At 34.2% G+C, this 25,303-nt stretch overlaps 1 protein-coding gene across 5 annotated transcripts in view; it reads right to left on the reverse strand.

The window, feature by feature from the left end:
- Window positions 1-10,106: 10,106 nt before the first annotated feature.
- The window catches only part of LOC131428814 (homeotic protein antennapedia), a 128,856-nt gene continuing 113,659 nt past the window's right edge, over window positions 10,107-25,303 (reverse strand). For all 5 annotated transcript variants that reach the window (XM_058592861.1, XM_058592873.1, XM_058592856.1 and 2 more), the window contains one exon: window positions 10,107-12,083. In XM_058592861.1, the coding sequence (XP_058448844.1) occupies window positions 11,836-12,083 (248 nt within the window). In that variant the 3' untranslated portion in view covers window positions 10,107-11,835. The remainder of the gene's footprint in view (window positions 12,084-25,303) is intronic.

Raw genomic sequence — 25,303 nt, forward strand, 5'->3', positions numbered from 1 at the left:
GTACAGAATCATTGCATGGCTAGTACTATGAGTCCTACTGACACAAAGAATCCTTCCATATGATATGATATAACCATAAATAACTCAAACATCGAAATTTTACAAACTTTTGAAAACTATAAGGAAAATTAATCACGCTTGTTTGCGTTTCCTATACCCATGACGACGATTTCGAAGTAGTCAGGTACAGATCGGATTTTTCGAACTATTAGATTATTCAATAAGCAAATATAGTTTTCAAACTAATGAACTAAATTTTAATCGATTATCAAGGTTATTACTCGATTACTCAATTGACCGATCGATTTTCCGACATCTCTGGTCCCGATATTTAACTGTAAGAGTATAAAAGGTAAATCGTGGTCGAAAATCTATCATTTTATCTTGTACCTTGAACGGAGCCGGACCTACGCAGCTAGACCTTTTGAATTTCGCATTAAATTCTAGGTTTGAATTCAGAACTTGGATTCTGGTCCTCCTGAATTTTCAGGTATAGAGAATAGTTTCATATTACAGGTTCAGAATTAAAAACTATGAACGTGGAACTGAAATTAATTCAGGAACTGGTTTTTTGGCTAGATTTTGCTCCTTAATTGATGTTCGGAACTCGAATCCAGAATTCTTATTTAAGATTTCAACTTTAGAATTCATGAGCAGTATTCAGGATTTGAATCTCAGATTTAGATTCTGGAGCTAATTGATAGATCTAAACTCGAACCTGAATGTTAGAACTGATTTCTAAACCAGAATTCAATTTCTGAATTCAGTTTTAGAATTTATTTCATGATTCATATTTCAGAATCAATTTTCAAAATTCAGAACCTGCATACTGGAACTAAATTCGGGGCCTGAATTCTGAAAATTCCATAATTCGAGAACTAAATTTATTTTGTTCCATAATTCTAGAACTAAATTTATTGCCTGATTCTTTTATTTCAATTCCTTATCGAAATTGAGCAGCTGAATTCTGAGCCTTTTCAAGACTTCGAATTTAGTTCTCGAATCCAGTTTACAAATTGTCCAGAATTTTAGTTCTGGTGTTCATGGCAAAAAAGACTCAACATTTGACAACATAGGATAAATTTCGCGAATCGGTTCCTTTTAGAACCTTACTGAGTATCCAAATCTACAAGAAAAATCTGTATTTGTTCTGTTCTAATTAATTATATGGTAAAATATGTCTGTGAAATGACCAACCCGCAATTTTAATATCAGATAGCTTAAATTACAATTCGATTTATGCAGGCGCGTACACAGGGGGGGGTTTTAGGGGTTCAAACCCCCCCCCCCCCCCGAAACAAAAAATTATAACCCATGGGAAACATTGTGATATAAATTGTACATGTGTTGATTTATCACCATGTTCTAAAACCCCCCCCGAAAATTTTCTCTGGCTACGCGCCTGGATTTATGCCATATCTCAATATAAGCTTATTTTAAAAACATATGTACTTCGAAGGTGCAAAAAGGTTTGTTATTTTATCAATCAATGTGTTTAAAAAACAACTTGACTTTATGGAGTTCAAATGGTTAATGATATAATTCATTTCCGTTTCCTAAAACTGGTATGGTTCAAGTGTTTTTGACTCACAATTAAAAGTATCGTCTGGGAACCACATTTCACGGATTAAACTGTTGTCGGCTCCAACGCATACGGCTCCTTTTTTTAGTTCCGTGGCATCTGATGAAAGGCACTATTCTTAATAAGAACTAAAAATGGGAAATCCGTTCGCGAACGGTTCAATAGAACTAGTTATTCTAGAAGAATCAGTGAACTTGAGGTCTTATTTGAAGAATGTTAGTTCTCTATTCTTTTTAATGGAAATGGAAGTAATCTTTGAGAGAGTGTACACATTGCCTGCGTATTTTTGAACGGTCGTACGTTTTAGAAATATGGTCAAATTTGTATTCATTCGCGATGTTCAAAGAAGTACACATAAGCAAATTGGTAAAAATACATGAAAAAATGTATTCACTATAGATATAGTTCTTTTGAATGAACTATCAAGTTCTGAGCGGTTCTTTAAATCGAACGGTTTTACCCATCGCTAATAAGAACCATCAAATAAATCAATCACCATAGCGGTCTGATACACAATTTGATAAAGACTCAATCATAACTACATCTTGTTTCAAACTAACCTGACTTGGTATCTTAATGACGAAAAATAGAGTAGACAAATATTCTAGAAAGCTTGAAATGGGATTCAATTCTTACTTTAGTCTAATGTCGTTTTCGCTTGAGAAAACTGAAATTGACCCAGGGTAGTTTCATCAAACAAACACTTTTCATGAAACTGTGTTGATTTTGCACTTAGCAACGGGGGTTTGAGCAAACCTGATATAAAAACCAGGTTCGAAACTGACATGATTTTCAGTTCAACAACGTTGAAACTAGGTTCAAAACTGGCTTCAAACAAACGGTTTGAAAGCAGTTAGAGTGAAAACTGGGTTAGGTTTGGCATCAAGCGAAAACGACATAAATATTTGCGCAGAAAAATAACCCTGCGCTCTTCTGTAGCGATGCTTGCTCTGTTGTTTTGCCTTTCTCACATATAAAGGTTAAGGCTCGACCGATTTTCACAAACTAAGGTTTAACTGAAAGTGAGTGGAATGAATAAAATTACTTTTCAATTAAAAAAAATAACTTCCCTTCAATACCACTATACAAAAAAAAGTTTACTATTTCGTCACTATTGTCACTAAATAGTAACAGAAACAGATATTAGTATTGCAATATGCTATTTGCAACATTCATCAATTCTTAGCCTGTTACAACATATGGCAATACGAGCTGATTTCGATTATACCGGTTCCCGGAACTCACTTCGTTTTCTCAAATATAGTCTAATCGATCTGAGAACTGCTTCATTTCGTTGGTTATACTAGTTGATGTACAAACTTTTGTGTATTCTTTCAAGAGTAGAAGAATTTTTTCGTGGAATACCACTGTATCATATGAGAATGTGATTGATATGAGAAAGGCTTAGTGTGTTCAATGTGTTTCAAATTGTGTCTGTAAAATCCTGTACGAATGGAAAATTGCGTCATTTGAAAAGTTAAGTAATTATGAATTGTACCGCTTGTAGAATTATGTCACCAGTAAGATTCATAATTTTTTTCTGTGTGATGGAAAACTGCATTGTTTTATGTTTCTATGCAAACATTCACTGTTGATAACCCCACTGTTAAGCCGTAGATTAAGTACACAAAAATCATGCTTCTTTCGTTTTTCAACTTAGTGCGATCGTAGTAGGTAGCATCATTATTACTTAATGAACAATAGGACCAAAATTTACTGAAGATTCATACAATTGTTGTTTCATTTAAATTGAATTACTTTTTTCATAGTTTCGGATTCACTTAGCAGAAGAATTATAACGCACAGAACTGGTCCAAAATAATTGATTTATATCGAAATTACAAAACTGAACGCGATTGAGAGGTCCTTTTAAAAACAGTAAGCATTTGGAAGAAATAATTACAGGGTAACCGTACCCTTAAACATTTCATCACCACTAATTATTTCATATGAAAATTATAAGAAAGATATGCCTGTTCAATGCATTGGTTAAAAGGATAATAAAACCTGTGTTAATCCACCTAGTGGTGTAATGTCTTTCTCATATCAATCATACTATCATATATAATACTGTGGTATTCTTCCAAATAATATTCTTCGATTCTTAAAAGAATAAACGAAATCGGTTTTTTGACCGTTTACTGATAAAAACTATCAATTGGAGAAGATTTGAGGGCGATTTATAATTTTTTTACGGTTTTTCGCCCTTTTCAGCGATGGTATAAAATTTTTAACACACTTTACCCTATATTTTCGGCTCTGGAAGTCGGATCCTGATGAAATTCAGGAATTATGTATGGGACCTTTTATTTGAGCCTAAGTTTGTGAAAATCGGTTGCGCGATCTATGAGAAAAATTACACATATTTTCACATATATTCAGGAATTTTGTATGGAACATATTAGTTTTGATATCCGTTTGATTATCCAGAATCGTACAACTGAAATTATGTCTATTTTATGTAACGGATGAAATCATTTCCCAATGTTCGTTTATCAGAAAGGAAATTCTCTTGATTGAACCTTCCAGACTGATTCATAATGTTTGCGATTATAGAAACGGTTGTTTTATATTGCCCGATGTTTCGGCCATTAGCTATGGTCTTCATGAAGTATAATACCCTACATTTTCTCGTCAAGAAATTCTACACTCACGATCGATTGTTTGATAAATCAAACTGCCATTATTATTTGAAAAATCGGTTGGTTTTGCATCTGCCTATTTTATCATTGTGCACTATTGGTGCACTAACTAATGACACTTTCAAAGATGATATTTTCCTTGATAAATACCAACATTCATATTTCCACAACACTGAACCTCTATTTCATACTAATATGATCAAATTGTTTGCTAAATACATCGAAAAACAACCAGTTTTCTAAATTTGCGCTGCGTACGTAATTAATTACAAAATATTTCTGATGCAGTAAAGTTTTTGTTGGTAACAGAACTTCTCGTAAGCACATGTCGTCCAACATCTAACTACGCTACTCGAGAATTCTCTATTGAATGCCAAAAATTCATGCATGTGATTTAATCTGGAGAAGTAATTGCTTGCAGTAGAAGCATATTGCAAGATATGAATGCGAAAGGATTCTGCTCGCATTTAACAGTTGGTATAATGAAACCAGGATCGCCTCAGTTCTCACTGGTTGTGGTCCCATCACTACTCTGTTGACTTTTGTCGGGTTTGCACTGTTGGATTATGGAACTTTCATATCGAAGCTTGCTGCTCCTGGGAGATTTGGCCGTATGCTGGTTTTCATTTCAGGATAAATTATGAATATTGTATATGATATATAAGTTCTAATTTCCTGACTCACCACACGCGGTACATATGCACACAAACTTCACGGAAGCTGAAAATTGAATACCCAAAACGTATCAATGGTAATTGTATATCGAACAATATGTGAAAAATTAGAATATTTAGTTTTGTTACGCTTCATATTCTTACATCTGGCGATATCGTCATAACGTTAGAAGATCGTCAATCAATTGGTCAGGCAGAATAGAGAAACATTTTGACATCGCTGTCAAAAACCGATTTTGTACTGGACGAATCCTTGAAAGTTGATTTATTTGTGTAACCGCATAGGCAAAGCGTAACTGAAGAATAATGTGTATCCTGGGCGGTAGTGAGGTATAAGGCGAAAATTTATGATCCGATTTGAATAGAGAATGGTCTTTAGTTGCAGTTTCTTTTCACATAGTCTTTTCCTTAATGTTTACTGGGCAGTGGTCAAGGTCCTCTGTTCAAGAAAAGGGTGGTTATGCATTGTGTTTGCCTAAAGGATTGTTAAAGTTCAGGTCGAAATGTTGCAAATACCGATGGTTTCTTGAGAATTGCTTGCAAATTTTTAGGTCACCCACATTAGCAAGCATAAATTGAATAGGTGATTGAAGGTCAAATTTTATAGTGTGAATTCTTAAAATCGGTGATTGATAATATTCAAGGTGTAGGGAAAATTACCACCATTAGTCAGAATTTAGCCCGACTCACGCACAGATGGCTGCAGTCGGTTTAATTTATTGACGAATAAATCGTTTCAAATCAAAACAATATTTACTTTTGATGATAATAATCATATACACATTTCTAACTGGGTTTCCTTAGTAGCTTACTGACTCGACTCGTAGCCAGACGTTTGGATTATTTTTCACCGTCGCGTCTGTACTTCCACAAGCGTCTGAACGAACGAATAAGGTACCATCAATAAATTTTGCCTATGCCGTTTGCAGCAGATACTCTGTCGACTTGTACCTCCAACGCTCTCCTACGTCTCGCTTGTTCGTGGCTCATCATTATTATTGACTGCACCTCCCAGTTTCTGACAGTGCTTCTGCTGGTGCTGATGCTGTTCCGTTTTTATTTTACTCATTTTTTGAAAAACTGCCACATCGTTAAATTTAATATGAAACTCATTTAGTTAAAGTGCTGCCGATTTATTTATTTATATGAATGCCTTTTTCGCTCTTACTGTTTTCCCTTTCTGTTGCTGGTGGTTGTACAAACATCTTCCGCAGAAAATCTTTCCACCACTGCCCTGCTGCACTTTGAGTCAGTCAGCGTTCATTCATTGATTTTGTGCTCCCAGATGGAGAGATAAAAGAAATGGATACATCACAGCTCATGATGTATATTGATTTCTAAATACAATGGTACTTATCTAGCGTGGTTTAATAATTACTTCATGAAAGTCGAAAAAAATATTATTGTATATTATCAGTAAGACACATTTTCGGTGCTGCAAAATATTTCGACAATTAAGTGAAAGTAGGGTCCCGAATGTGTATAAAATCGACTACGAAGTGTTTTTTAAGATCTATATTAGCTCCATAGTAGCTTACTAACTAAACTTTTTCTGTTTTATAAATATGTAAATTTTTAACGAAAAAGGTAATTTTGATCAATGAAACATCTTAGAAATTTTGAAATTGAGAGACATTATGAACGCACTGAATTAAACAGTACTATAATGGAACATCGGTTTTTCACAACAAAAAGCGGCTAATAATAACAATGATTGTTGTTTTTCCATGCATTATGTTTCGAAAAGCATTTTTTGTGCAATGTTCATTGATAGTGTGTAAGTTAAACTTGGCAAACTGTTGGCAAACTTCTATTCGAGTTATCTCAAAACGTCATCTTACTAAGTGAATTATACCAACCAAACTTTCGTGTGAGTTCGAATTGTTCATTAACACAATAAATTTATAACTATAGTACCTGAGGCGGTATTTTTGGGTGAAGTGTTCCATTTATAGTCCAATTAATCAGCTACCACGACAAACGTGTACTTAATATAATCAACTGTTTGTATTTCAATATTAATCATTTTCACAATTATTCTAAGGGAACGCTATTTCAATTAACGAAAACCTCTAGTATCCGTTCAATCCGCCTTCTCGAAATTGTGGCATTTGATAAGCTAATTCTATAGCTAACAGTAGGGGTTGTAAACTTTCCCGAAACACCGCCTGCAAACGCTTTTCTGTTTCCTATCATGGTCATTATTTATTCAGGAACGTAGCTAATGAAAATCACTCGTCACTAAACCCAAAAGAAAACTTGCTTTGTATTTTGGGGCGACAAGCTGTGTGGCGGATGAAATTGCCTCTGATTGGTTTTCTTGACAGTTGAATATACTGACACGCACAGGACCCTCCGTTCAAGTTGATGGATTTCCGTCACAGAAAATGCCTCTAGCTCTGACGCCATCAAGAGGGCCGGCTTAGCTGTGCTCGAATTCTGTTATCATTGTATATTACGACAGTGAAACGACGGATGGATGGATCACACAATACGTCCTGGTCCTGGCACTCACTGCGTTTGGATGAGGGTGATGAAGAAATTTTCCTCATTCGAATTGCTCAACCATGATAGAAAAAATTTGATCGAAGGGAAAAACCAAGGCAGAAGAATTATTCTATATTATAGAAAATACATAGTAACATTTTTTCTTCGTGACATTGATGGATTGGAAAGAACGGAAAGCGAAAAACTGAAAATGTCATTCGGATTAATGCTGTTGGGGCTGGGTGTATATTTTATTTTGCACTTTTCCACTCCCAGTGTGTATACCGGAGGCGGATGGAGTGGAAAAAGTCATCTTCTTGCTCGACTCATTTTTTCTCGCTTCACCTTTTCTCTTCCTATATCGTTAGCGTTATGGTGCTGGGTCTGTTACGCTTGGTGAGTTCACCATCCTGGGGACGATGGGTTTGTCAGAATCAGAACCATTTCGTTACAGGGTCTAGTTGAACTAGCTGGAGCTATATGTTTCCTGAATGTAACGAGAAAAATGTTTCAGAAGAAAGTTTTCCGTTTTGGATAACGTAGCTGAGTCCGGTGAGAGAGATAAATAGGAATGGACGAAGCAAAATTCCCTTAACCAGAAAAAATACACAAAAAGCAGGGCGGTAAAAAATCTCTAAAATGTGAGAATGAAAATAAATGATGAAAAAGTTCACCTTCCCTACTACTGGAGGAGACTACTTTTCGTCTCTATGATGGTCCTTATAATACTAGTCCAATGAGTTAAACAAAGCAAAAGCCTATAGAGTTAATCCGGTAACGTAAATTTTATGTTCAAAATGAAAGACATGTTACGTAGGACCACAATTTTAATGTGTCTTATACTACATGAGCGAAAGGGTAATGATAAAATAAGATTGAAATGATACAAAAGCAGTGCAAGGGGGAGCAAGCCAGTTAAACCCCCTTGTACCTTAATGTTTTTTTAATTGCAAGTTGATATCGAGGAAAAATGGATGTTGTTTGTTAGGATATTGGTGAGCTAATTAAATTGTCGTTTATATGCGACATTTGCGTCTGAAAAACCGCCATTAGCTTTCAGCTTCTATGACAAGTTTCATAGTTTCGTAATTGGTATGTCTCATAGATGGCAATTCGTCAGTTCAAACATGTCCAACTTTTTTTGTACAACATTACGCGTCTAACTATTTGGGGTGATTCACGAAATAAAATAAATGCAAATTATGTTAAACATTTTTAAATACAAAAATTTTTTTTTTGTGATGCATTCAGTATTAGATTTTCTAATATAACACGTTATGTTTTCCAAATTTTTGTATCCCGATTTTTTTCTGATCACACAATTGTTTAATGTAAAGTTGATTGAAAGAGTATCATATCAGAATTTTTAAATTCAGCTACAATGGAATGGTACTTACCGTTGCTGAGCCAAAAGACGTTCTGGAACACAGAAACTAAAAATTTTAGACTATGAGAGTTAAGTGTCACTTGGTCTCGTTATAAGTTCCAGCAGCCGTATTCTCGATTCACTTAACAATAGCGCGTATTCAATATGAAGTAAAATATTGCAGAATGGATATATGTTTCACCTTCACCGCATTTACCTCTTAATAAATACAAATCAGTTGCAAACTTTCTATACCACCCGGCTTGCAAAAGGCGTCGGTAATATTATTGATGATCTGTGAAATAACGTAATTCGGAGGAAATTGTACAGCTGAAGCGCGGCCGCTTGTAACATTGGATTTGTTTTTGTGGTCAAATGTGATGTTACACTTCACATGTACACAGGTTCAACTTGATGCCAAGATATGTTAAATTAATACAAAGACACAAAAATATTTCTTTCGAATAGCCAAAATAAATACACAAGAGGGACAATGTTTCACCCGTGAATAGAATGTTTGAAAATATTGTAAAAAACGTTGTCCATTGTTCAAACGGCATTCTCCGTTGAAAAATACGCTGACTTATTTAGTTCTTCGATTCAAAAATACTATACAAAGGGCAGGGCTTCAATGCTTGAACGAGACGCAAGTAGCGAATTAAGCAAAGAAAGAAGAGAGATGAATATAGTGTCTGGATGGGTAAGCATGTGCTTTTGGAACAAGTGATCGTGTGCTTAGATCGATTTAATCGACGTTTTTTTGACGTTGTTCCTTTTTTCCAAACCAGGGATGCCTTAGCAGTCCAGTGCAAAGAGCTAGCTAAATACAACTGAGCACGCTTCACTTCGTCGTCAAAATTTTGAATACAGCATAACGAGTCGTTTATTTTACCTACGTTTGTCGATGCCGTCCCAACCTGGTTTATGACGGTGGAAGCAAGGACCGATAGAAGGAAATGTAGAATAAAAATCACGATTAGGCGGGCACAAACTTGGATAGATCCCACTTCATAATGGCCCCCAGTCGTGCATATTTTGAGCGAGGAGTTCAAATCTATAGTTTGGAAACTATTGACCTCTCACTCTTTTTTACAACGACCAAAACGTTCGAACAGGTGGATACATGTGGTTGTGCTTGAGCAAATTCAACTGTATGCGATTTTCGACGATTTCCTGAATGATCTGTCGATGAAAAAATTATACTGTTTTTGAAATGATATATTCGAATAAAAATAAACTTTAAAAATCATCATTTTTGTTTTCATTAAACTCAAACCTGTTCTTCTAAATCAATTTCTAGTTTTATTTTGTTCAAATGGTAAGCAAAGACAGGATTTGACACTATCAGCTCCGATGTAGCATATTTGAAAAGCCTATTTGTATAATTTTATCTTTCTGTTTATTACTTGTCCAGTTTGTGTGGGTCAGGTATTTACAAATTTTATTACAGTTCATTATCTCATATTCAAAGTATCTTAGGATCTCATTTATTCATAACATAGTTGTTTGTCCTTTTAACGAGATAATTTTATATTTATGTCTTAATTCTGTAGATTTATCCCGTACCAATTATGATTATATATATTTTACGTACATCGTTATCATCGTCTGCAATCGTATGTTATTACTTCATATTCACTTACAATTTTTGGGATTTGCATCTTTCTGTCTAGTAATGTTTGTATTAATTACACAATCCTTATAGGCTACCGTCATGAGTTTTACGCATATTCTATGTTTCCACGAATTAGGTTCTGTATAAATTATAAATACACATTTCACCTTGTTTACGTATTTTTGTTGCATTAGCCGCAATCAATTTTTGGACCAGTCCCCAAAACAACGGGCGGTGCTTCAGAGTAATCACAATATTTTTTACGTATCCTATTTTCAAACAATTCCATCAGGAATTTTACACCGGCATGTTCTGATTTCGTTTTCTCTTGACATTGTCCAAATCAAACTATCGCCAATAGTATGAATGATGTTTTGTAAAATATATCTAAACTGGTTATTCTACAGCTTTCTTACAAGAGTCGTATACCAACTTTCGTATATAGATGTTTGATAAGTTCTCTTTTATCTCGTTTGTGCCTGATTATGCAAATAAAAGCTTTTAAAGACAATTTTAACTCAAATTAGAAGTTGAACTTGCATCACTGGGATTCGATTGTATTGCTATAATATAAAGCCTATTATAATACATATGAGAAAATGTTTCCTCGGAATTTAATTTGTATGGGCACGTATGAATGAGTAACAACAGTAAAAATCAAATAAATTATATCCGTTCCACTACTGCGAGATTTAAATAAAATGAATGCAAATGAAAGTGAATAAATTAAACTATTGCCTTTGGTATAGTTGGTTTGGATATTATATTTCACCTAACGTTTGCTATGAGTGAGGTTAAAATCACCCTGAAAAGGGATAAACATGGATGGTTTTGGAAACAGAAAAGTTCCTGAAAGGTATAAATTCCCATTTCAAACTAAATGACAACAAAAATAAACTGCCAAGTAATTGATATAATTTTTTGATTTGTATTTTCCCATAGTTATTACCGAATTTTCAAGCACTTTTGTACGTGTATTATTAGAATATTATCGTTTTTTCTCTTCCACAAGTAGTAACCTTTCATCTAAAACTGATAAAAGATTTTCTCCTCATTGCACAATTATGTCACTTGTTTAATTCAATTTTTCTCTGTTTCCTTTAGTCTGCGATCTGCTTTGTTGAATGTATAGATCTTGTAATTCTAAATTAATATTAGTTCTGAGGTCACATGAGTTGTTTTGCTTTTTTTCATATTATTTTTCTAATAAATTAGTTAACATGTATTTCTGTGTACAGTAAACATGTTGGTAAGGAGATTAAATTTTGATCCATGGCTGGTGATTGGTTGGTAAATCAAAAAAAAATCTATAATAATGAATTTAGATTGAAATGATAGTGACACTGAAAATGAGACAGGCGATATTTATATTATAAACTTAATAAAAATGACTTCTCTGTACTTAAAGGAGGATACTTTTATAAAAATTGCTAGTACTTTATAAGCTAGTTAGAGATGAGCACAGTTATTTACGCCGGTGATTGCGGCGGGGTCATATCATTCTCGTCTCCCGAACCAGGTTCACCCTTGGTCTTATTTTCCTTTTTCCATTTCATTCTTCGGTTTTGAAACCAAATTTTGATCTGACGTTCTGTCAAACATAGTGCATGGGCGATCTCGATCCTCCTTCGCCTGGTCAGATAACGATTGAAGTGGAATTCTTTCTCAAGCTCTAGAGTTTGGTATCGGGTATATGTTTGTCGGCCTCGTTTTCGTTCTGGAAAAGATATAATAAATACGTTTATGTTAGTTCTTAGTTGGTTTCTAATATCTCTATATATACGAATATGAATGTAGATTGTCCACCGTATGTGGAGCTCTAGAGGTCCATACAATGATACAGTGATGCTAAATTAATGATTCATTAATAAATAGGCAAGATCAGATTCAAATATTCGATGCTTCCCTATGGCAATGGACCATGCCGAACAACGAATTATCTGGTGATGTATTTCTGTATTTTGTGCCTTGGTTCCACATAAACCTGTGGCCGGCAGAAAGCGCCATTCGTTAGAACGAGGGAACAGTGGAATTAATAAACGTCGAAATTTAATGAGAATTAATTTGGTGTCAAAATTATCTTTAATTAGATGTGTAGACATAAAGAAGTCTTTTATTCATTTCTTGGTATTATTTCCGCTGTATCTTTTTGTTAAGGTGTTCCAATTCTGCGCAGCAAAATTGAAGAAGAATGTGCGAAACTAACGAATAATTGGTATTTCTAATTTCCCAAAACAGTTTTATCTTGCAAACCAATCATAGATGGGGATTGTAGGAAACCTACAATGATATTCCTACCCCTAAAAGTTTACTAGTTAACTCCTGAGTTGTTAAATTCATTTTTTTTATACAGGGTCCATATTATATATTTGTTCCCGCACAAACTCTAATGTGATAGATAGTGCGGATCTATTCGAGTACCTAAGGATGAGATTCTAATTGCTTATTCATCACTCGAAACGGCGTTTCCAGCAAAACCCGAAAAAGTTGCTTTTAGAATTTCAAATCAATTTTTTTGTGGTGTCGATTGCGAAGGGTACAGAAATACATTTTTATTCATCACGAAATTGGCTTCAATCTAGCTAGCCACCTTAGACAGACATAAAAAACTTTCCAAAGGAATTCCTCATCCTGTCTCAAAGTTTTCCCCTCTGGGGTTGAGTTCTTCTTTTTCGATTATCTGCAACCGCGTCTAAGCCCAAAGTTTGAGCATTGGCTTCGGGGCGGCGTGTTTTTGTCGTTTTCTTCACTACGGAGTGGGATGGTTGTTCATGTTCCAGTCAGCTGTCAAATCTTTTGACATGGGTGCTCTAGTCCTGCTTTTCCCACTTTCCTTTTGGAAGTCGGCTGGTACGACCTGCATAAGGTTTCTCGCTAGCTTAAGTTTGCTTCTTCATATTGACAAGCATTCCAATTATTATTCATCTCGTGGTGTTCTTGTAGTCTCATTTACGTTAAATGTGGAAGTTTTTATTGTATCTTGACGACTAGCTGAGTCAAACAAAAATGGCTACTGATATTGTAAATATGTATGTAAAGTATGGCAAAATTTATACAATTCGTTCATATGATTAATTTTATTGAATGATTGTTTCCAGTAATGTTATTCGCAGAGGTAAGCGAAGAAAAGGTAATGAAACTAAAAATGTGTAGTCTCTGATCAGATTTTTGCCTATAAAGTTGCTGGTTTAGATAGTCTTATTTCAATATATTTGAGCCTGTGTAAATCTTTTCTAATAAAATTGTCTCGTGAGTACCTGAAAGAATAAATTTCTAACGTTTTTATTTGTTTTTAGAATTGAGCTCAGTCTGCCGTTAAATTTGAAAATTCGTTGATCCTCGTGTTTGTATAGAAAATTGTTTCGTCTACTACTTTTATGCTTCTTCTATGTCTGAACTCACAATTAGTGGCCGGAATACGTATCTGTGCATAATATAAGGAATAAATAATGGAATTGAAAGAATGATAATAATAATAATAATAATAATAATAATAATAATAATAATAATAATAATAATAATAATAATAATAATAATAATAATAATAATAATAATAATAATAATAATAATAATAATAATAATAATAATAATAATAATAATAATAATAATAATAATAATAATAATAATAATAATAATAAAACTAATATTTTTAATAAATAAAAATCAATATATATTATATTATCATATTATATGTAGTATGCAAACATATATTATTCAGAAATATATACTTGTTTCATTTAGTATCAAATTATGCTACTGATATTCTGCAAATGGATGGATGAATCCATAATTGTATAGTTAAATAGTACAGGGTCCGGCACTCGAAGTGTAACCAACTTCAGACCGCTAGCGCAGCTGACGCACGGGCATCAGCTCTCTAGAAATTTGCTAAATGACAGTTCGGAGTTGTATTGTTTACAAGCGCAAGAAAGCATTTTGCCAAAAGTGAACGCGAAAAAAAATCTTGACTTAAGAGAGCGAAGGAGTTGCTTCGTTTGGCCGAAAGCGGTCAATTTCCGAACATTGTATTTTCTGACGTGACAATTTTTCCAATTGAGCAATTCGTAATCTCTCAAAACGATAGGGTTTACTTGACCGACCGTTCATACGAGAATTTGAGTCATCGATTGGCCACCAGGAGGCATCACCCGCAACAGATAATGGTTTGGGCCGCTGTAACCGCAGATGGGCGCTCTCCAATCGTTTTCATCGAGCCTGGCGTCAAGGTAAATGCGACATATTATCGGGAAAGTATTCTGGAGGTTGCTTTGAAGCCGTGGGCAGACAAACATCTCGGTGGCAGACCATGGACGTTTCAGCAGGACTCGGCACCGTCTCACAAAGCTCGAGTGAACCAAGAATGGCTGAAAAACAACGTTCCGAACTTCATCACGTCCACACAATGGCTCTCGAATTCACCAGATGCGAATCCAATGGATTATTCTCTTTGGGCCATTTTGGAGAGCAAAGTCCGAACTAAAAGATACACCAGTCTCGAGGCGCTGAAAAAAGTTATTGTCCGCGAGTGGGCCTAAATACCTTCAAGTCACATTCGGCAGCTTGCGATTCGTTTTTTGACCGTCTCAAGGCCATAGTCAAGGCAAAAGGTGGTCATATCGAGCAAAAGTGAATTGATTCTGAATTTTGTATTATTTTTACACATTTTGTACTTTGAATTAAGTAAAAGTAATTTTCCAAACTGAATTTATGGCCTTTTTAATTGGTTACACTTCGAGTGCCGGACCCTGTATATCAAGTTTGTATTAATAATCAGTTACCGTATTCTCTGGGAATTGTGAAATTTCTGCCATACTTTTCAATTTATTGGGAACACGTTCTACCTGCTGTTTGTAGTGTTTGTAAACAGCGCAAGTGTTTTAAGAATATTCGAAAATTTCTGTACACAGAAAAAAATTATGAATTTTACTGGCGACAGAATTCTACAAATGGTACAATTCATAACTACTTAATTTTTCAAATGACGCAATATTCCACTCGCACAAAATTTTACAAGCTCCAAATGTAATTTGTACTCGGCTACCAAGTGCCACGGTTTGGATTTACATGAATCAATTATTCAACGAACAGATATGAGCTCCGTGGTTCAGTCGAGTAACCGATGTGCTTGTGATCTGATGTTTCCCGGTTAAAGTCGCGATGCTGCTAACGAACTTTTGTTTTTTATTTCGTTGAATTCAAGCCATGTAATTTTCAAATCACATAATTTTACATGTTCTTGAATAAAAATTTGTGCGAAATATGACGCTCCGATTATGTGCATCTTATAAGATGTAAAATTACAAGATTTTTTCGAACTGTGTATTAATCATAGAGGTAAAATAAGGAAATCATTTTTGCGAATTTGTTTTAGAACTTTCGTTCAACAAGGTCAATTCAAATGTTTTTCATAATACAACGCATCATTCGAACAACATTTTGTAAGTTGTTCGTGGAAAAATATTGAGAAATAAGTCGATGAAGAAGTACTTTTGAGGATGCTTCTGAAAAATCATGTTTTGTGTCCACTGTATCTCAGTGCAAACTTATCAGAAATCAACAAAACAAAGCAGCATTGTTACAGTAGGTGGTTTCTCCGGACCCCAACGTTTCTGTTTGATTTTCTTTTCAATTTTCTAAAGTTTTGGTGGTTGTTTAAAGTCAAAATTACGATTCGTTGGGGTCTAGTAATTTACACGTAGAAAGAGTGTGAAGAATTTTAAAAAAGTTGGTGAAGTAGTTTTTGAATGACTATGGACACGATCTTTCCAAACCTGCTATCGAGAATAACGCTTTCAAAGATTATTGTCTATAAAATCGAAGGAAAAAATTTATATTTCTAGTGGATGCATAGGGTTTAACACTTTCGTGAAATCATATTTTTTGTTACAAAAAAATATTTCAAGAATGTTATATAAAATTTGTATGTCAATCGAAGCAGAACTCTTGGGCCTGTGCACCGAGCTCTTGCCTATTCGCAGTATGAGATAAGAAAAGATAATGTCTATATTTTTGTTCCGATCGGCATGAAAATTTGAAGAAATATTCTTGAAATGTTTTTCTATTAGAAAATATTAAGAGAAGTGAATGATATTTAAAAAGCGTTAGACCCTACCCGCCCCATAATCCTCATACATAAAATGTTTTAATAAATACCACATAACTGAATGTACAAATTATCATATTAACTTCTTTATAAAAATTACACGCATGAATCATCATGAAGCAGGACATTCATTATATTTTTTCAAAACAATACCAATAAAGTGGAAGTATCAGATGGTATAACTAATTCTAATTGAACTTTTTAAATTGTTACTAAGGACTTTGTAACTACAGTTATGACAGTAGCTTGAATTATTTATATTTTCGTCCAATCCATCTATTCATGTTTTACCTTTTCGAGCAAATCTCAGAAAAGACGAAATTTTTTCATAAAAGATTGTGGATTTTGTAACACAGATACATTAGTCTTAAGGCAGGAAATCTTTTTGAAGTAAATAATGTTAATCGAAGTTCAGCTCTTTAAACTATAAGTTTCCGACGGTTTCGAGAAAGACGAAACGGACGAAAGGTGCAATAGATACTTTTTCGAATTGATTTGTTGTAATGTAAAACTAACCAAACCATTTTTACTCAACGTATGAGCAAAGTTTTGTCACAGAAATAAGTGATCAAGCTTGCAGAAAAAATCGACTCTTAAATAAAAAATAAATAAGGTATTCTTATGTACCAACGTAGGGATACGACCTGCATGGGAGTAAAAGTGGATGCGTACGAGATTGAGTATGTTCCATGTATGTAACTAATGATTGCAATAAATTCTACTTTACATCTCAATTTCCTGCGACTTTTTTGTTTTCTATGGTGCTAAGTGGGGTTATAAATGTTTTATGTTCTGTTTCAAACAAACTGATATTTAATGCGTATCTCTGAGTATGGTTCATAAGATCTCTTGCTAGCATACTTTCAAAAATTACTAGCTTCCAAAAAGCTTTGCACCAGCGATAATATTACGGAAAAGAACAAACTCGAATCACCGTAGCCAAACAATATCAATGCCAAAATTACATGATAGATTCGAATGACAAACAAAAACATCGGAATAATTTTTCATTGGGCTATTATAAAGTGGAACTATGGTTTGGCATCAGCTTTGAGTTGATGGTAGGTGAATACGATAAGAGCGCCGACTTATAGCTTGTAAAAAATAAACGCGAAGGTGTGTCGCAAGCGACTTACTGGCCTGACAAAAGCAAACAAGAAGAGAAAAAGTTAACAATAAACTATCCCAACAGCGACACGAACGTACACCGTTGAGACCAGCAAAATGATCACTGGCTTGTAAAGAATTCTATATAAAAAATCTCTAAATAATATGATAATGTTGGAATTGAAATTAAGACATTTTTCAAACCGTCTCTTAGCGTAATTTTTCATCGATGCCCGGTTAGCGGTGCCGATGGAGGCATGGAAATTACCTTCATCCACGTTCCTGTGTCTTTTCTGCTCGCAGGAATGAGCTGAAGTGAAACCTCCTGCGGTTCACGAGACAATCCTCGTGGGTTCAATGCATACTATTTTCTCTTCCATTTTCATACTTGGAATTAGGTTTATCGAAAGGTGAAAAATCATCTTCGAAAATGCTGATAAGGAAACCTTTTGTTCTATTATTTGTATTATTCTTTTTCTGCCTCAGTCGGATCAACATTCCATCTAGGAGAAAATTAATGGTTATTATAAATTGAAATTTTATTCCTCCACCAAAAGGCGATTTAGCATTTAGGAAACGATGAATGAGTAAATATGAGAAAATGTATTTTCGGGTTTTCAGTTTTAATCTCTTAATTCAAGGAGACGCTGAACTCAAATTTATATCTGGCGAAGGAGCGAAGAAAAAATGATGCACAATTCAACAACAATTAATAATTAATGATGCTGAGCGTCAATCAAAACTCGGTGGCTTGGAACGGTTCTAGAACACATTTCAATTTGGTGTGTAATTTACAAACCAAAACGTGTATCTAGTTTACCTTCACGATAGCGAAAATTCGTCCAAGAAAAACGGGGAATTGAAAATGTCTCGTCAACAAGTGGCTCGTAATTCTAAAACAACTGCCGCCGTTTTCCACTAACTTGATTTGTGCTGTGCTGTGGATAATATTATGAGAACCGCTGGAAAATTTATACGAGAAGAAATTGTACAAACGGAACCCTCATTGCTTTTGTCACAGCACTCAAAGGGCCGCAGGCCTACACAGTTTTCAAGCTCAAAAGAAGAGAAGGAAGATAACGATCAATAATAAATTTCACCTTTATCAGCTTTGCATTTTCAGCGCATGGCGAGGATTTCAATTACGATCGTTTGTAGTAGTCTCGAGAATTAGAGGGCAATATTTAAATTTTCAAAACAAAAGTTCTTCCAGCAAGCAATTTCCATCATTTTCGTTAGTGTCAGTCATCAACGAATCATATCTATTGAGTAAGAATCTCTAGTCATAGCGTTCTCACGTTTCAAGGCCGCCTTCTATGAGAAATGATTTTCTTTCGATGCATAGTTTGAAAAATTGATTCTTTCAAGGGAGACATGTGAAAGGAAAAATCTAATATTTCAAACATTTCCCGACTCATCTCAACACGACAGTAAACTCGAGGGAAAGTAGAATTTATTCTTTGTTTATCTCGTTTTCCCGCTTTTGGCATCTCTACTATTTGGATTCGAATATGTATCACACTTTTGAAAGGAAAGAAAGCGGAAAAGTGTGCTCAACTGTTCGGCGGCATCTGTGTGGAAGTTTTTCATTCATTTCCACGGTTTTCAAGTCAGTGAAAAATGTCCCAACGCATTTTTAATGTTGAGTGGGTGTGATTCGTAGTTGGTCTGCTCTTATAGGATTTTGTTAGTTCTTCGATACCGTATCTACGTTGATCGATATGAGATTTGTGTGGTTCTTTTCAATGCTTTCCTTCTTTATGACATTTATAGCTTACACATGAAGTGTTGTACTCCCATTTATCCACATCTGAAATACAATCAAAAGATATTTTTCAGGATTTCCTTTCTCGATTCTCCGACAGCTTCTTAAGCCTTAGATGGGGATATTATTTCCTCTAGTTGGGCTAACAGTAGGCGTCAACATAAATTGTATACTCGATAAATGTGGTTGATTGGATCCAAGACCAATCATGGTGGGTGTAGGAAAAGTTTCAATGAACTTCGCTACTCACCTTAAATCCTTATGGAATCTGGTTTGTTCAATAAGCTGTTCACGAATTTCAGCAATATTATACTTTGTACACTAGCAATCGTTTTGTATTGAGTTTGAAATTATATGTCTACCCAATATTACACAATCTTGGGCGAGCTTCTCCTTCTAAGATGCAGCCCGGCAAATGACTAATATGCCATTTATATACACACTTCGATTAGTGACCACATTTGAGGGGTTGATCGAGCTTGCTCCCTGGAGACACATCACATATCTTCGTTTTCGCTGATGCGACTTTAGGCTACACTACATACCATATACTGTTTCACAATGTAAGGTGAATATTTCACAATAATCTTGAAATTAATCGACAGAATTTATACTTTAAAGGTTGCACCATGGCCCGTCACACTGTTAGACTTTGTAGAACACCGTGTCACTGTTAATGTCAGACAGAACTGATGTCACCTTCATGAAGCGTTATCAAATACGGGAAAGTTAGTTCGAAATGTGCAAGTTTTAAAAGGAAATTTGCATTTCAAACTGTTTGAGGCATATTGTAAATCACTCCATAAATAACAGAGCATTCATTCAAACAATCGAATGCAAGTCTTCGCCCTTAAACAGAAGGTAACCAAGAAGAATTGGGTGAAGAATATATGACCAATTTCACAACTATGATCTAGGCTTGCAAAATCAAACTCTACGGTTATGCAAAATACGATAGGCTAAACGCCGCAAGGGGTCATCCTTCTAGAAATAGGTTTGAAAAGTAAACCCACCAGCATAAAAGCAATCAGTTAAAACTAGAGCAAATTTGCTGTGACGACGGCATGCACCATGTGGAATCCTTTTTGCGGTACCGTCTGCTGCAATAGAAATTTGCTACCTACTACGTACGTGTTGGCAGTTGACTTTCTAGAAGTAACACGGAAAGAAAATCAATGTCGATTCCTTGGTTGAAACTGTTCTTCAGTTATTGAGTTAATATACTTTACATATGGATGTATGGAATTATGAATAATATATTTACTATTAATTGAGATTATTGTTGATCTTGACTAAAATATAAAATATGTTTAATGACCGATGTCCACTTTTTTTTTCTTTCATTTTATATTCATGTAGTTAACAATTATTCTATGAAAATTTTCAATAAAATTAATTGTTTTTTCAAATTTTGGGCTGATGTGCCCATTTTGAGGTGAAGAAAATTATCTAAGCTCTATATTTATGTTCAACGTATGAAATAAAATGAAGTGTTTTCACGAATTTGAGATTTTTAAAACAGGAAGGTGAAAGTGATTCACGATTTCTTTCACGTTAAGTTTTGGTCGAAAACAAAATTTATCGTTATATTCGTTAATAGTGGATATGCTAATTTGTCTGTATGTATATCCACAAAAAGGTCTACATCTCTAAGATGGCAAGAGTGATTTCCATTAAACTATTTCCAAATGAAACGTCTTCTCTTCAATAAATACGTTATTTAATGGTTTCGGGATCACATGTTTATTTTTCGAGTTATTCATAGTTTTGTAACAAATTTTATATTGTAAAGGTTTTCGAACATAAAAACAATAAATGCATTGTTACCTTGATACCTGCTGATAAAACTAGTTCGACAAACTTTTTGAAATCCGTCAAATATTAATGTAGTTATCTATATGTTTGTGTAAACGACTTTTTGTCTACATCTCTGTATCATAATAAAAAGTCCATGTAGCTCCTGCCGTAGTAATGCGTGTAAATAACTAAACAGTCGTTTACATAAGTTGAAATTCGGACCACGAATCGATCATGAGCGCTTGCGTTCATATTTGTATGCAATGGAAATTCATGAGTTTAAAATCGTACGGAACGGTGACTCCTTTTTTAATTTTGGTAATTTTTGCTTCTATAGATTTGGAATGTCTAGATTAATGTAAACTAACAGACTTGGATTTAAACGTTGGTCGATTTTGTTGAGCTGAAAAGCAAATACTGTAAAAAAATTGCGTGCAATTTTGTGAAGATATTCAAGTAAAAATTTGAAACTTAAAATTTCATCTTTAGCATCATTACGAATGTTTCCCAATAACAAAAATCGTATGTTATCGCGGATTGGTGGTTCAATGCATAGGGCGCTGATCTTAGAAGCCAGTTGTCGTATATTTGAGCCCCGACCTGGAAGAATTCTTAGTGTCAGTAGGATGGCAGTTCTAGCCATGAAGTGATACTGTACGCTATGAATCGGCTTCGAAATCTATTGAAATTCCATTTGGCAAAGCAAAGATTTTGCTTTGCTTGTGATATCGTAATAAATTTTAATACAAACCATTTTGGAAGGGGAACGTGCCACTTGAGCCAATTAGTTCTGATTCTGATAAATTATACAAATCGGTGAGCATCAATGAAGATAAAGCCCTTTGAAAAATAAACCGTTCCAGTTTTTAAGGTACAGTGATTGGTGTAAGTAAAATAGGATTGGTTAAAAAAGTGTAGAGAAGTTACAGCATTTCAAAGAAGTTTATACTGCAAAAACATCTTCAGAAAATTCGGTCGTCAAATGGTGAGATAACTAAGTCCTCACAAGTCCCTATCTCATGCCTCCCCGAGCGTCTATGATGACATTTGGTCAATAGAACGGCGTCGACTGGGTGCTATCGCCTTCTGCGTTAGTAGCAGAATGAGAGGGTGCGAAATGGCTTGTAGGTAGAAGCCCATCCCAAAGTGCAATGTTTATCATAGTATATTACAACATATATTTCTGTTGTTTATTACATCATGTATTATTATTATTTTTATTATTATTATTATTATTATTATTATTAGAAGAGCGTAACTTACACTGCGACATTAACTGTTATATTGTATAATAGCATATTGTTTCATATATTATCGTCTTACACTATTTTATGTGGTTATATACTATGTTGTATGGTATTATACTGCATTGCTTAATATCATATTATATTGTATTATATTATATTATATTATATTATATTATATTATATTATATTATATTATATTGTATTATATTATATTATAGGGTTTATTATGAGTAGTACTACGTACCTATGCGCAAAATATAAATTTGTTTCCCTTATAAGTTATCATTTTTAAAGTAACATTTAACTAAATATCAAGGTCGTCACAAGATGAGCTTGGTCCTCACTGGTTCCTGTTTCATGCCTACACGTGTGTCTGTGGTGACAATTGGTCGATGGAATGCGTTGATGGCAGAATGAGAGGATGAGAAATGACATATAAATTCAAGTAATAGAATATCATAGCATATCGCAACATATCTTTTTATTCATTGTATTATTTAGTATATATTTCATTGTACTATATTATATTATTTTTCATTATTATTTTCATTGTAGTTATCACTATTGTTATTATTATTAATTCGTCATCGATAATAATAACATATATTATTTATAGATGTGGATATTAGTATTGTTATTAGAAGAGAAATATTCTACTTCCTGCAGTATTGCGAAGATAGAAGAGCATAAATAACACTCTACATCAACTGTTATTTTATATATTGTTTTATAATATATTATATTATATTGTATGACATTGTATTATATTATAGTATATTATGTTACATTATATTATTTTGTAATCTATCATCTATCATTTTATGTTATATTAATTTCATTACACTATTTTTCATTGTATTTATCAATATAAAACATTTATCACGTAAAGGGGAGGGAGCATCAGGGCATCGGACGAATTGATGACTGGACGAGGGATTGTGGATAGCCAGCCCAAGTCACTTGAAGGAAATTTGTTTCCTTCTGAAGGTTTGAAATGAGTCTGACGCGCCCTTCTCAAACAAACCATCAGGCGGGTTCAAGCATGTATAGCGATATGCTTCATCCATGCACTGGATATTATGGTTGGAAGAGCATCTTTTATTCCCGCGGAATACGAGTAAGTGACTCTACTTACGTATCCGCCCAACCCTTTTTGTTCGCTTTTCGGTAACAGCTATAGTAAGAAGGTGAATGGATGAGTCATATCGGGGCTACTGTAAGTCTACCCGCATCCACTGGCAAGTCCTTGAACTGATGGTGGCTTCACTTCACATCACATCACATCACATCACAAAAACATCTTCAGAAAATTCGGGTCCACATTTCATGCTACTCAAAGTGCTCAGAAACGAACATTTAATTTTTAAATAGCACTCAATACGTAGGGCTATTGTACCAATAGTCGCTATTTTGTTTAGAAAATGATTCTACTTTCAATCGACAATTTTTTATACAATCGAATACAATAGCTCGAAAAAATTGCAATACTGCGGTTATAGAATGCGAAAACTCGAATCGACTGCAGCTATTTTCATCTTACCGTTTGAGCCAGTGGCTCGAACAGAGACAGCAGATCTCACTCTAACCAATGGTTTTAGTTTACGAGATGAGGACTGGAGCTTAGATGAATGGAGATATCGTTACCGTATTTAATAAAATTGATTTTTTTAGCGGTAACACTAATCATTTTGGAAGTTTGTCAAATGTAAACGTTCAGATTCATAAGAAGAATTGATAAAACTGTTTGTTCAAATATTGCCAAATTGTTTCTTTATGATTAACTACTCACCGAGTGCTGTAGCTAAAAAATCATTCCAAACAGACCGTGAAAATTTGTGACACTTGTAACTTTCATTCAAGAATTTATATTATCTTAGAATTCATCTAAGGTCATTGTACCAATAGTATCAATCATATTGGTAAGGTCATCAACTTATTATGCGGATTGGTCGACCTTTAATCAACGATTAACTCATTTTAACTCTGTACCATTCTGCATATAAAATGAATGGTTAAGGTAAGATGACTGCATCTAAAGAAGAAGATAGGTTGTGAGGAAATCTAAATTATTAATGAACATACAGATCTGTTAGAAAATTTATCGTCTTTGGAAAATTATCAAGTTAGAAATATAAAAGATTTCTACTTCGTACCAGGAAATGCCAGGTCAAATTTTCAAACATGTACAGACAGGTTTCGAAAGTCTGCGCACTTGAAATGCTTCAGTGATAAGTCAGGGAGTTTAGCGAGCGGTTTTAAAAATCTATAAACCAAGATGCCAACGACGTATTTTGCATGATCTTTGTGATTTCTCACAACTTCACAATATTTGAGGAATATATGAAGGTCAAGTTTGTATGAATTTGTATCAATGATTTTTATAGTGTGTTTAATTATTCTCTATAAAGTAGTTTTAAATAATACACAAATGTAATATAATAGTTGTATAAGTGAAATATAACTAATTTTGAAAATCCTTTAAAACCATTTGTTCCTTCCCTCCGCTATCTACTGAAAATAACGACAGAAAGGAAATATGGCGACTAAATTAAATAATGTTTATATATAGAAGCTTAAATGTCCTGTTGTAGGGTTTGACACACCTAGTTACAAAAATTGATAATAAATCATTCGTAGGAGTGAAAATAAATTTTATTGTGACTTAAACGACACGCACAATATATCGTTTAAGTACGCACAATTCGTATTCCAGCATTTGTGCGAAAGAATAAACATTCATGGTCAAAAAGTTCAACAAAAACTATAATGGCACCTTGGTTTTTTGTTATTGGTTGGATTCGGTTTTATTTCTGAAGCAACCAATGAGATCTATTTCATTCAGTTATAGAATCTTTGTTCTAAAGGAACGTATAAGTGCGATTCAAAAATGACTTACAAATGATTAATTGTCGTGTTTT

Source organism: Malaya genurostris, chromosome 1 (genome assembly GCF_030247185.1).
Source record: "Malaya genurostris strain Urasoe2022 chromosome 1, Malgen_1.1, whole genome shotgun sequence".
Lineage (NCBI taxonomy): Eukaryota > Metazoa > Arthropoda > Insecta > Diptera > Culicidae > Malaya > Malaya genurostris.